The sequence below is a fragment of the Otolemur garnettii genome, unplaced genomic scaffold (genome assembly GCF_000181295.1).
Source record: "Otolemur garnettii isolate 467f Iridium unplaced genomic scaffold, OtoGar3 scaffold00195, whole genome shotgun sequence".
NCBI lineage: Eukaryota > Metazoa > Chordata > Mammalia > Primates > Galagidae > Otolemur > Otolemur garnettii.
The window spans coordinates 270,999-285,876 of record NW_003852590.1 but is presented as its reverse complement, the minus strand read 5'-3'; the positions used below and the strand labels follow the sequence as shown (position 1 = coordinate 285,876).

Below are 14,878 nucleotides of genomic sequence, written 5' to 3'. Positions count from 1 at the left end.
TTAAATATACAAATTATAAATTGTAGTTTTGGAAAAATTTATTATTTGTTTTATCACCAATACCCTGCACAGATACATTTTTCCTGAAGCATGCTCTAAATTCTTTTACTTGTAATAGTCTATAGATTAATTTGTTAAATAAAATCAAAAATTAGAAACCCAATTAGATATAAATATCTAAAAACAATACAGACAAAAATTGGAAGCTGAAATTTATTTTACATATACATATATAGTTATTAATCCATTTTTACCGTTGGGAGTACTTTAATGTTGCATTTAATATAAAGACATATTATTTAAAAATGAATGTCATGCCTTCTACAGGTACATTTAATGAAGGATAGGTCTTACAAATATCTTTTTGTCAGGAAGCATTGTGTACTGTAGTGAAAACAAAATTGGGATTGTAAAATAATGTTCAGGTTGTAGCTTTGATTAATGTGTGAATCATTTGACTTTTCTGGTACTCTGCTTTTTACTTATAAAACATACAGCTAATGATAATGCACTTCTTACAAGATTATTATAAGCTTAAATAAAATGATATATGTAAACATACATTTTTTTTGAGACAGTCTCGAGCTGTCACCATGGGTATAGTGCTGTGGCGTCAGAGCTCACAGCAACCTGAAAATATTGGGCTTAAGCAATTCTCTTGCCTCAGCATCCCAAGTAGCTGGGATTATGGGTGCCCTCCACAATACATGGCTTTTTTTTTTTTTTTTTTTGGTTGTAGTTGTCACTGTTGTTTGGCAGCCCGGGCTGGGTTTGAACCTGCCAGCTCTGGTGTATGTGGCTAGCACTCTAGCTGCTGAGCCACAGTTGCTGAGTCAAATATACATTACTTTTAAGTTAACTTCTTTGCAAATGTTATTATTATTTATAATAATAACAATAAATTATTATAATAATAATAAATGTTATAATTACTATTATTACTATTATTCTCTGATAATTTAATATTTGTTTTGCTGTGCATTTTCTTTTACTGAAAAAAATGTATTTAAAATAATAATAATTGTTACTAAATATTTATTGAGTTCCAGATTGAAAACTGGAATTGATAGGAATGGCAATGTGTTTCTGGGACAGCTTTAAATCTATTCTCCTTGTTAGGAGAGTAAACTATATCTCTTACTCATTTGTGTTTTCTTTACTCCATAAATGAACCTCCCTTCTCCCGCCTCCTTAACAGTAGAAAAGAGAAAATGGAGAGCTCAGGAAAAGGGGAAAGAAAACTATATATATTTTTTTCTTTTTACATACTGAAATCTTCAAATCCAATATTTGGATAGGATGATATATGGACTTATTCAATTATTATTATTACTGTAGACAGAGTCTTACTATGTTGCCCTCAGGAGAGTGCTGTGGCATCATAGCTCATGGCAACCTCAAACTTGACCTTAAGTGATTCTTCTGCCTCAGCTTCCCAAGTAGCTGGGACTACAGGCACCCACCACAACACTCGGCTATTTTCTTGTTGCAGTTATCGTTACTGTTTAGCTGGCCCGGGCCAGACTTGATCCCACCAGCCTCATGCATGTGACTGGCACTGTAACCACTGTGCTATGGGCACCAAACCAGAAATTAAATTATTATTTAATTAAAGAAAGTTTAATTAAAGTTATATAAGCCTAATGCTCTCATTTTACACAAGACAAAGATTTTTTAGAATTAATGAAGATTAAATTATTATTTAATGTATTAATGAAAGTTTTGAATATTACTTTCTTCATTCAAAGATACAGACTTTTAATGACTTGGTTTTAAAAATTAAGTTTTTTTCCAACGGAATACAACAATCAAGAAATTCATGTTGACATAATTAGATGTAAATAGGTGTAAAGTTACTAATGTGTGAAAATTTTATACTTATTTACGGTATAATAACCAAAAACAATAGAAACATACATATCCCACTAAATGAAGTAGATTTGGAAATTGAGCATTTTTTGGAGATAGACCATTATAAATCTCTGGAGTCTGTGACAGCTAAAACCTTTAGAGATATCATTAGATCTTTATGAAGACTATCATTCTACAAATCTGAATCATTAATGTGTAAGATTTTGTAAAGAGGAAAAAATAATTTTTTATTTCCTGAATTAAAGTAGACCATTGCTTTGCGTGTAAATTCAGAAACAACTAACTGTTACTTGCTTTCCCCCCCCACAGGTTAGCTGCAAAGTGTCCCAGTTCATTCACCTTTACCTGATGGGCTGTAATTACTTTTGGATGCTCTGTGAAGGCATTTACCTACACACGCTCATCGTGGTGGCAGTGTTCGCAGAGAAGCAACACTTGATGTGGTATTATTTTCTTGGCTGGGGTAAGTGCCATTGTACATCTACTGATTCAACTGACTGAAAAAGCTTTTATACTCCTCTGTAATACAAATATGATTAATCATTTTGAAAGAATGTCAGGTAATTAACTTTTGCTTATTGCTATAAGTTGAAATATTTAAGTATCACTGTCTCATTGATTTCATTAGTCAATTAATAGTAGATATTTTTCTATTTAATATTCTAATGAATGTTATATCTTCACAGAATACGTGAAGATTAAACCTCAGATTTCGAATCACAGGTTAGGGAACTAGTCTTTGCCCTGTTCCGAATCTTCCTCTTTGTCTTACATAAAATGAGAGCATTAGACTTATATAACTTTGAAGTTCCATTCTAAAAATATTTCTTTTTCAAAATTGTCACTTTGTATGAGTAATTGAATAACGGCATTCTAAAATCTATTTTTTGCACACAATATCCTGACATGGTATTATTCACAAAGCAAATGGCAATTTATTTCTGGCACATTAAAAAAATAGAATAATGCAAAATATAAAATACAGAAAATGAATTCAAAGGTCTATTTTCCAGAAATAGAATTAAAATTTTACTTATCTATCATCTATGTGTGTGTGTGTGTGTGTGTGTCTGTAGAGCCATGTGTACACACACACGATCTTTAGTATGTTCTGATTAACTTCTAAAACATTTCTTTATTTCATATTTGAAAGATCTGATTTAGAATGATTAAAGCATACAAAAATTGTGATATATAAATCATCTCTTTCTCTTCCTTCTCTGCTTCTTCAGATAAGGGCTTACCATTAATGTGTCTCTCAAGTGGAAGTTCCCATCAGTCTCAGCTTCTTCCCATATCTGATAATCTACAAATATTGGCTAATTCCTTCTCCCAGAAAGTATGTTAATGCTAAGTTTCTTCTTAGCCTTACGGTTTAGGCAGCATCTTTATGAACGTTAAGCTCAAGAATCCACTGATTCAAAATGACTTGTATAAGAAGAAAATGTATAAACATTTATACACAAAAAACACAAAATATAATTGCCTAACAGTTTGTCACATTTATTGCTTTACTACACAGATAATCTAGATTCAATAAACGTATGGTGACTAGTTTTCTGTTCCTCTTTTTTTTTTTTTTTTACTTCTAGGATATTTTGCAGTATCACATTTCACTGGATAGTTTAGAAGTTCAATCTCTATGGAAAGCTTCCATTTATTTTCTTTTTATTTGTTATTTACAGGATTTCCCCTGATTCCTGCTTGCATTCACGCTGTTGCCAGAAGCTTATATTACAATGACAAGTAAGATAATCTCTCTTTATGATTTTTATTTGTACTAAATAAAATGAAAATCTTCAACCTAATGTCCCTATGTTTTCCCTAGTTGCTGGATCAGTTCTGATACCCATCTCCTCTACATAATCCACGGCCCAATTTGTGCTGCTTTACTGGTATGTAATCAAAACGTCTCCTTTCTCTATCACTGCTCACATTTCAACTATATTTCCTGAATCATCTGTCCTGTGATAGCCTTCGGGATCCCAGAGGCCATATAGGATGTGCCCACAGCGCTCAAATGAATACAATTTAGTGAAGATGTCATATTTGATTTGTGGGCAGGAAAGGCAATAGAATTAATCTGAAAGGGTTAGAGAGGTATCAGGACCAAGAGTGGGACACTGTGACCAGGCCCAGCCCTCAAGAGGGGAAGGGACAGTGTTACCAGAGTTGGATGAGCGTTGAGGGAGTTGTGACCTTAGGGAGAGGAAAACATCTACTGCCCAAACCACAGCCTGGCAGGGAAGATGAATTAGAAACAAATACTCAAACTTTTCTTTCTCCCCATATTCTGATTTTTTGGTTCTCCCCATTAGCCCAGTGCAGCACTTGTGAGAAGACAAGAAGCCTAGGTAACAAGGCAGTTCACAGCTGTCAGCTTCCTGGGGCACAGAGCAGGACAGAAGGCGGATCTAGTAAGGAGGTGCACCATGTGAGAGAAGCCGATACGCTCACATAAGAGTAGCATTCCAATAAAGAAGGCTTGAGTTCAACAAACGGGATTATTGCTTAAGCCATTTTATTCCTATAATAATTAGTACTTAATGTGAATGAACCAATTGAACATCTTTAGTGCGGTTGCAGAGAAGCAGAAATCACAGTCAGGGCTTTTATTACTCTATTTGAATGGGGAAATTAATTAATACGTGTTAGCATGCTTTCTCTCATAGAGAGCATAATGCAACTGCAGCCTCTAAGAGTGGTACTTCCACTGCAGCTGGTATTAAATTGTATATTTTAAAAGGTGTTATATTTCTCATCGAAAATGCAAAGCTTTCTGACTCTTGTTTTTACTCTTTATTATATGAAATCCTTCCATCATTTTGCTATCTTTGCCAGGTGCAATTTAGTATATGATTATATTCAAACACTGTTCAAACCTGTCTAAAAATCTGTCATTTTTAAGCCATTCTCGTGAAAGTTTTTATGCTCTCATGAAAATTTTAATATACTTTAATATAGATTATAGTGAAAATTTCAAAGGCAGAAGTACTTCGTTCTTTTATTCCCCCCACATACTAAGGATGTATTTGACACACTGTGTTTAAACTGTACCCTGAAACTGCCTGGCTTTGTATTCTTTGTATTCAAGGAGCCTGCATTGAATCCTGGCTCTGCCACAATTAGCTGTGCATCTCAAACTAAGTCTTTTTTTTTTTTTCTTGTTCTTAACCCTCCCTATGACTTAATTTTCTCATCTGTAGTGAAGAAATAATAGCACCTCACAGGGTATTGTAACAATTCAATAATATATTTTTTACTAAGTGATTAGCATAGTGCCTAATAATAAATTCTAAAAAAAAAAAATGGCTTAAAAAAGTTTTTTCACTTGTAATTTCTGCGTGATACCAAACTTCTGTTTTGAGAGAACTCAAAAAAATTAAGATGCATTGTTTGGACTATCCACGAACTTCTAAAACAAATACCAGACAACATTTTATTATAAAAGATCTGACTGCCCAGAGGGTTACGTGATTTGAACTCCTAAATTAGAGAGGTTCTGGAAGTCAAAACACCTAACAAATGCAAAATTTAAGAGCAGCTAACACAATCCTTAGAAAAACATGTCCAGGTCAACTATGGGAAAGAAGAATAGCTGACGGGGGTGGCTCAATTATCATACAGGTATGTAGCTCATCATCAAACTACTCAGTAAGAAAAGAATAAAGATCCACATTATTTTCATTAACCTTTTCCATCTTGTTGGCCTAAAACAAGATTAAGAATCTATTTTTCTACCAGGTTAAATTGCTCTGTCCTTGTTTGAGCTCCAGGCCTGCTTTTCAGTCATGGACAATTCCAAACTGCTCGGAGGGTTCCTAGCAATCGTTCATATGGTCACATGTATCATATGGTCACTTGTGGTTTTTTGATTTTAACCACAATCAATTTTTTTCACTCACACTTCCTCCATAACATTTCCTCTGAACAGGGTGGTATTGGAGTGATTTCAGCATTTTTGAGATCTTACTATGGGGAAGTTGAGGGAAGATACATTTAATTTAGGTTCAGTGAGAGATATTTGGGTCACCACAAGGCATAGTTAAGTGATGGGGCCATTCCTACATGAGAATGGCTCCCAGAAACCCTCCTACAGCCTCTGTACTGATGATTCTCCTGGCTTCCTCTCATGACCCTGGGTGGTATTGTAATTTGAAAATGTCTTGATGAGAACTTTATGGGTGTGTCAGTTAAAATAGGTTTCTTCTTTTCTCCTTTACTTGTTTTGCTTTTGGATGGACAAAATAGTTCATCTGAAATTTAAACTTCCTGTTCTATTTTTCTTTAAAATAAATGGAAGTATTTACACAAAATGAAGACAAAGGATTATAATTCTGAAAACTATCGTATGTGAAAAATGGCCTAGAAAAAAGCATCCAATTCCCTGTGACACAGATCCTTACAGATTAGCTAACAGAAGGATTAATTCCATGGTCAATTCTAGCTTCTACTTTCTATTTTCACATTTTAAATCATACTTGCCATTTGGGAGAAACACTTTACATTAAAGTTTTTTTTTCATATAGCAGATATCTAAACAGGAACATTTCTACTGTGTTTTTGTAATTGGTGATTTTATATATTAGGATTATAAAATATTCTAAATTATAAATTTATAAGCATTATTAGCACTATCTTTCCTCCTATGGAATGGGAGAATTTTAATTTAGTGAAAACTTTGGAACAGCCATGAATTCTTAGGGCAGGACTACATTTGGATGGGTGGAATAACAGCTGACATGTTGATTTGTCACGTTTCATTCTGACATCTGTTGAAGGGGCTTATTCCACTTTGTCTTTGTCACATTCCTGTGACTGTAAACATATTACTTTTTATAGATGTGTTTCCATCAGGGCTATAGTGAGCTGCATGTTTTTAAAGGGTATGTTCCTTTGAATTCTCTAAGAACAGTGGCAGACTATTTTTATGACCCATTCATTTCATAACACGTGCCCTTTTATATTAGCAAATTTGTGTTCTTTGTTAATTTATTTCCTTTATTAAATGAGATACTACCAATACTTTTACAATTTATTGAAATACATACATATAAACTATATATTGGTTTGTAGTCAGAAATTTTAAGATTACATAAAAGACAGATGCTGCTGTGGATTTCTTCTGGGATTAAAGTCATGAGGAATGGAATGGGCATGGAGAAAATGGGCAAAAGTAAACGATACTGAGTTGGGTGAAAATAAGAAAGTTTTATGTTTCCCTTTCAAAAGGTATGTTGTCTCTTGAGGAAAGTTGTTAAGACCCAATAAACAGTGACTATGTAATTACCAAATGGTTATGCCATCTTATACCAAATGGTTTTTAACTCAGGATAACCTAGGCTGAATGTAAACAGCATCAATTTTATGACTCAGTGTTCCCTAGGGATAAAGAGGATTCCAGTATTATTGTGGAAAGTGGTGGTGTTAATATTATTGTCCACTAAAGAAATATAAGGATAAACTCCCACCCCCAAAAGAAAATAGTGATTATTGTATAATATATATTTGGAACATATATCATAAGGACACTGATGGAGAGGTGAGGTCTTAAAATTAGAATTTGACCTAAACAGTTTTTTTCTTTAAGCTGAAAATGTTCAAAAGCTTTAGTTTAGAAACATTTTTTTAATTGTATGAGAAGCTGAGCTGATAAAAACACTCAAATACTTCTCAACTGAATGTGTTCCACAATGATTCTACCTTAATTTTGTTTCTCTAACTTAGAAGTTCTTTAAAGTTGAGGTACTTGTTAAATAAATAAATCACAATTCTGGAAATGCAAATTAAAATAGTAGACAAATACACCCTTAATAGAACATATTCTTATGCATTAAAACTATTTTAAGATTTATAAGATTGATGACCCTTTAATAAGCTTTCTTAATAATAAATGTAAGAGATTTATATCTGCCATTTTATTTTCTTTGTAGGTGAATCTTTTTTTCCTACTGAATATTGTGCGTGTTCTCATCACCAAGTTAAAAGTTACACACCAAGCAGAATCCAATCTCTACATGAAAGCTGTGAGAGCCACTCTTATCCTGGTGCCATTGCTTGGCATTGAATTTGTGCTGTTTCCATGGCGCCCCGAAGGAAGGATTGCAGAGGAAGTCTATGACTACGTCATGCACATCCTTATGCACTATCAGGTATGGGGTTCTTGACAGCAAGAAGGCAGCTTTAGAAACTTGCTACTGAATTTTCTTACAGCATTGGCTTCGTTCTTAATCATTTATACTGCAAGTTGGTTAGAAATGTACAGTTTTCCATTTGAATTCAGATGATTCTGTTTTTCTTTTGCAGGGTCTTTTGGTCTCTACAATTTTCTGCTTCTTTAATGGAGAGGTATGGTAATTGATTTTATTCTTTCTATCATTCTACATGTACAATATATTTTTTCTTTTAAAACATAGGATAGAGTTATAAATTCCCAAGAAATAACTATTTCAAATTTCATTTATATTAGAGAAAAGATTAATAGAATCTCTTTTTATGTAGCTCAGGTCATAGTGGAGTCCCAAGCTAGGGAAAAGTCAGCCTCACGTTGAAGTATTTTGTCAGTGACTTTTATTCATCTATTCTTTTGAACTACGATTTGAATCCTACTAAGTCTGGACTTTGTCCCAGGTATAGTGTTGGGCAATCCTTAACTTCATAGAATGTTCAATCTGTTAGGAAATAGGATCAGGGATAGGAATTAGGATCAGCTCATTTTCCCTCCTTTTTTGTTCTCTGCCCCACAATGCAGTTCTTGTAAACAATTTTACAGAAGGTACTAAAGGATTAGAAACAATTAAACTCTGAGTTATACATGGAGAAGATGGAGTAGTTATGAAATTTAAAATAGTTTGCTCCAATTTATAACTTGGCAATGTGTTCTTGGATAATTCCAGATTTTATCCAACACTTTCCTAACTTGGGAAGTTTCAAGCATTTTAAAAACTGGTACCATATTTTCTATGCATATGAATTGGATTATAGCTCAGTGGTTTGAGCTCCATCAACTTAGCTCCTTAGATGTTTTTAATCTACTTGACAAATTTTGACCTATAGGAAGATTTCAGCAAAATGGAATGAAGTTTATAAATCCAGATAGCAACTGAGTGAGACAAGAGCCCTTGATAAATGTGAATCTGATCACAAAGCTTCTTGGCCTTTTGGCTAAGATCAAATGCAATGGGGAACATATGGGACCAGTTGGCATAACTTATGACAGCCATTCTTATAAAACAGTGAACCTTGGAAATCATGTACACATTATGAAAAACTATAAAATGTTTTCCTTTGCTTAAGTAATATTTTGCTTTTTTTTCCTCTTGACATTTAATTTTAATTAAAAGCTAATATATATTTACATTTCAAAACATAGGTATTTATATTATATATTTATTTGTTTATTAGGGTGTGGAACTGTCAAACATAGTAGACTTTATTTCATATCTTTAATTGGTGTTTCCATATCTCTTATGCAACACAGAGGTTGATCAGCTGTTTTTTTTAAATCAGTGAGAAGTATAGACAAGAGAATGCAGTGACTATAAATCACTTGGCTTAGTAATAAAATTTAAATGTCATTTGCTATGTGCCTCTACAGATTTATTGTTGTATATACTGAATTAGACAATCCCATATACTGCCTACACAGGATTTAAGAATTAAATACAAATGAGAGTGGTATGTAAAGCATGCCAAAGAATATGCATGAAATATGAAAGGTGTACCTCTGTATCTACAGAAAAATATTTTATTTTTAGGAAATATAAATTTTAAATATTCAAAACATAATAATTAGCATCATATTTTGCGATGGGAAATGGTAATGCATTTAAGCACCAAAGATGCCACTTTCTTCCCGGCTGTGATATTTGGGGAAATGCTCAGAACTTTCAGAAATCTGAATCTGCCTTTCTTAACTACATAATAAGAGCAAAGTCACGTTTTCAAGGATTAATGTAAACTAGGGATTGTTTTAGCACCCTATTCCATCTTTACTAGCCATTCAGTATATTATGGATTACTAGATTTACAAATATTCACTTTCAAAAATACACATACTAACAAGAATATTAATCATATTGGAATCAAAATCTCAAATTGGCCCTTTTATTTAGAAGGAGTGCCCAGGGAATAGCCAACTAATTGCCTAACACTCCTGTTGTACTCTATCTGTGTAAGCAAAAGAGATACAGAACCTTGATCTTCTGCCATGTCCTAAAATTGAGACCATTTTGGGATTAGAAAAATTCAATAATAAAAACGTCTTTGAGCCAGGTTGTTACCAAATCCTTTGTGATTCTTCACAACATCTCTGATATCCATCTCGTTTAGCTCATCTCCAGTGATGCAATCTCCGAGTATGACTCACATCCCATCTTAAGAGAGACTATAATCCCTCCTCTTGTGTCTCATTGCCTCTTAGTTTTTCCCACTCTCAAAACATGAAGAAACACCTTCCAAATTCATTTTGTGTGTTTCCAACTATGTCATGTACTTTTTAAAATCATCTGCTCAGGCACAGTGGTGTGAGCCTGTAATCCCAGCTTCTTAGGAGGCTGAGGAAGGAGGATGGATGAGCCCAGGGATTTGAAGTTGCAATCAGCTATGTTGCCACTGCATTCTACCCAGGGCAACAGCAAAACTCTGTCTTAAAAAAAAAAAAAAAAAAAAAAAGTTTGTTAAAAGTAGCCACTTACTGGCTCAAGCCTGTAATCCTAGTACTTTGGGAGGCCGAGGCAGGTGGACTGCCTGTGCTCAGAGGTTTGACAGGAGCCTGAGCAAGAGCAAGACCCAATCTCTAAAACTAGCCTGGCATTGTGTTGGGCACCTATAATCCCAGATACTTGGGAGGCTAAGACAAGAAGATCAGTTCAGCCTAAGACTTGAAGGTTGCGGTGAGCTATGATGCCACAGCACTGTACTCATTGAGACAGCTGGAGACTCAATATTAAACATTTAAAAAGAGATTATTTATTTTTTATCATTTTTTAGTCTAATTGGTCAAGAAAACTCAATTCTGCAAATCACAAATATCTATGACAAATACATATTCCTAGGATGTCTAACGTTTTGTAGGATTTTTCAAAGTCCTTTCTCAAAAAAATGTTAAAGTAGCCACTTTTAATAAACTTGTTTTGACAAATAGGTATGATATTTGTCTTAGAAGTAGATGAAAAATATAATATCCTTATAAAGAATGATATAAGCAATCTGAAGCCTACAAGGCCTATGCTTTTTTAATTAGATTTATTTTTAATTTTTAATAGACCTGGTGGTTCAGAAAAGTGAATTTCTATTGCTTATTTGATGATTTAGTTGGAAAGAAGAAATAGGGTGATTACCCTTATCAAAGTAGATACTTCTAGAGTAAACAGTCAAAATCTCAAAACCTATCTTGCTTTTTAGAATTGAGTTTGAGCTTCATTTTAAGAATGTAGTACTAGACTCACAGCTATTGTTTCCTGTCAACTTCCCAACATTTACGTAGAATTTTTTTATAGAAAGCTACATTCTACTTCCTTTCAATCAGAAGCTACATACTCAATCAGTCCAGCAATAAGAAAAAAATGTATTAAGCAGAAAAATAAGGATCAAGTATAGTTTCCATCAGAAATATATAGATAATCAGGCAAAAGTCATTTTTGTTTTAAATCTCCAACAAATTCACAACCTAAAGCTGCCCAATTTGTCATTTGCCTATGTTCTTAAGGGTGTTAAATGTACACATATTATTTTTAAATTATCTTATTTCAGAAATTTAGATATTTTTGTTATCGAATTTAGATATTTGTAGAATTTGAATGATATACTAAATCAGTGGGAAACAACATATGATCCTTTACAAGATGAATCATTGGTATTCCTTTAAGTGCTTTTATTTTCAAAGCACATTTGTATGCATATTAACAATTTGCCTCAAATATAGTTTCCATATAGAAAGAAATCAGCTTGAAAGTCCTGAAATTGCTTAACTTCATAAAATGTACCTTTTGATGCCATATTATTGTACTTTAATTATATAATTTTTGAATTATAGAGAGAAACTAACTCGAGTCCTAATCTTGAGTTCTACCTAAAGAAATTGTAGACTCTATATTTGTTCCTTCCTTCTTTCCTACATGCTAAAAACATGAAATGAGATAGTAAAACTTGATGTTCATCTAAAGTAACAGAACCAGGAGACTTTAACAGGACTTTGAAGAATCCTATAAAACTTTAGATATCCTAGGAATATATATTTGCCATAGAAAGTTCGTAATTTGCAGAATTGAGTTTTGTTGACCTATTACACTAGAAAATGTTAAAAAAAATAAGTAGTCCCTTTTTAAAGATTTAATATTGATTTGCAAAGCCTGTTCTGCATACATCAGCCTGCACTTGCCTTAGAAACTCCTAAGCAGTAAAAAGAATGTACCCACAGGTAACTACCGAGTTGGAGAAATAGTAAAGCTACTCACCCAACCTTCTCTTCCCTAGAAGGTAAGGTTGAGCTATACACTATGGGCCAGAGAAGACAGGTGATACCACCTGCCTATACCTGTATAAAAAAAGAAAATTAAAAGCTCTTCACCATTTCAAACAAAATAAGTAGCCCTTTTTAAAGATTTAATATTGATTTGTATGCATTAATATAGTGAATAAAAAGTTGAGGAATTCTAAATAAGGAGTAGAAAGTTTAACAATTATTTGATGAGTATATAGACCATAAGTTACTGAAACTCTGATTTTAGATGCTCAGATTCCTCTTGGGGAAGTATCCAAAGATCAAGGTGCTGTAGAGAGCTTGGCAAAGACCATTCAAAGTAACACAGTATGGGCAGACATAGGTCAGGTCACAGAGATTTGACTAAAGCTTTCATAACCCAGAAACAGACTGCTCAAAGCCAGTCTGCTCACTCATCATACCTGTAAATATCCAGTTAATCAGGAAGGAGATGTATTCGAATATTTTCATTTGTGCCTACGGACTTGAGGTGAAGAACATTACCCTATTGTCTTAAATTCAATTAAAACCACAATCACTATATATGACCTATTTATCCCTGATCTCTAACTTCGGAGAAGAAGGATGAGTCATTGAACCTGAAATTCATTTTGCAGAAGGGGTCCAAATATATGAAAGTGGAGTAGTCACATTCTTAAACATTTTTTTTTTCCATTTTCTTCCCACCAAATATTTAACCCATTTGTAATTATTTATTCATGGGTATTTATGGGCAGTCCATGGACACTTTGTTATTCTTCTTTTTTAAAAATATAGAACAGTTTCTAGCACATGATAACCATTTAGTAAAAGGTTGCTGTTGTTGCTAATGATGATGAAGAATTACATTTTCTACATCCTATTTTCTGTTTCTTTTCTTTATACTCTCATTCATTATCTTCTTATTCTATTAATAAAGACATTAACATAAAACTACATGTTGTAAATTAGTAAGTGGGAGAGTTGCTAGATTAATTATTTGACAACATTATATACATATGCATGATTAAAGCTTTGAAGACAAGGCATGGTACAAAACATATTAATGGAATCTAAAGTAATTACAACATATTTCCTCATGAAAAGATGGTTTACTAAACTCAATTTTTTAATAAAAATAACAAAATAAGATTAATCACTAACATCATTTTTTTTAAATGTTTGTCTACAAAGCCTATTGTTATTGCACTTTAAATACACTATCTTCATTGCAATTAATGGATTGCTTTTGTTCCTTCTGATCCTTTTTGATTGATAGGTTCAAGCCATTCTGAGAAGAAACTGGAATCAATACAAAATCCAATTTGGAAACGGTTTTTCCCACTCGGATGCTCTCCGGAGCGCATCTTACACAGTGTCAACCATCAGTGACGTTCCAGGTTACAGTCATGACTTTCCTAGTGAACACTTAAATGGAAAAAGCATCCACGATGTTGAAAATGTTATCTTAAAACCAGAAAAGTTATATGATTGAAAACAGGGAGATGATTGCCTGTTTTGTGCCACTTCTAACTCAAAGACTTGGATTCATGACTTTATAGCCAGAAGACTTCAGTATTAAATGAATTTTTTGAATGTCATAAAGAAAAGCACCCCAGGAATTCAGTAATGTCTTATTGCATAACAGCCAGCTCTCTGTAAGAAAAAAACATCCTGGTTTGTAATGTTTTCCAGGAAATACTCTCACCATGACTGATGTCAAACTACCAACCTGACATGTGGAGCGTGGAACTGGAGAAAAGACAAGCCTAATCCGCTCTTGTGGGTTGGTGTGAGCCAGCTTCCACACACCATGCATGAATTCACACGTGAATGACTGTAAACTTCAGACACATGCTGGGCAGGGGCAGGATTCTCTTCTTGTTTCCATTAAAGACCTAGCTAAAGCTTGCAGATTTAAGGAAAAGGTAATTTTTGATTATTTTCTTTAAAAATCTCATATTTCAATTAGAGCAGTTGAATTTTTTTGCCCAGAAAGTACCCTAGTATTTTTTCTAATTACCTTCTCGAATGGCCCAAGGAGTGAATTATCCCTGTTGGCTTACTATCTTTTATCTAAGAAAAGCAATTGATGAGAATTGCCGTGAGCTACTTACTCATTTACTATACACATATATCACCGTTATACCCCATGTCATATCTCTTTTTGAGAACTGGTGAACAGGATATGTGTTCTTCAATCCAAATCTGTGTCATTAGGGAGACATCTTGGTTGATGTGATAAAGTGCCTCATCACGCACTTCCTGTCTTACTATACAAGTGGGAGGAAATCAGTTTTCCCCGTATCTGTAAATAGATGCTTTGCCCCTTCCATTTCTACTATGTAGACAAATTAGCAATCATTCTGATAAAAGAAATCAATGAAGGATTTCTTATTTTCTTGCAATTTTGTAAAAAAAAATATGAAAAGTGCCCTTGTAAATACTCCATTATTTTATTTTATATTTTCAAATCAAACACACACAACTTAGGTAATTTTTAAAATGAAAATACATAATACAATAATGTATACATATGAGTAT

At 33.4% G+C, this 14,878-nt stretch overlaps 1 protein-coding gene across 1 annotated transcript in view; it reads left to right on the top strand.

The window, feature by feature from the left end:
• Positions 1–14,658, top strand: part of CALCRL (calcitonin receptor like receptor) — a 38,173-nt gene extending 23,515 nt beyond the window's left edge. Inside the window, exons 8-13 of the mRNA XM_003801027.3 lie at positions 2,182–2,335; positions 3,558–3,618; positions 3,701–3,767; positions 7,806–8,024; positions 8,179–8,220; positions 13,614–14,658. Of these exons, the coding sequence (XP_003801075.2) occupies positions 2,182–2,335; positions 3,558–3,618; positions 3,701–3,767; positions 7,806–8,024; positions 8,179–8,220; positions 13,614–13,829 (759 nt within the window). The 3' untranslated portion in view covers positions 13,830–14,658. The remainder of the gene's footprint in view (positions 1–2,181; positions 2,336–3,557; positions 3,619–3,700; positions 3,768–7,805; positions 8,025–8,178; positions 8,221–13,613) is intronic.
• The last annotated feature ends 220 nt before the right edge of the window (positions 14,659–14,878 follow it).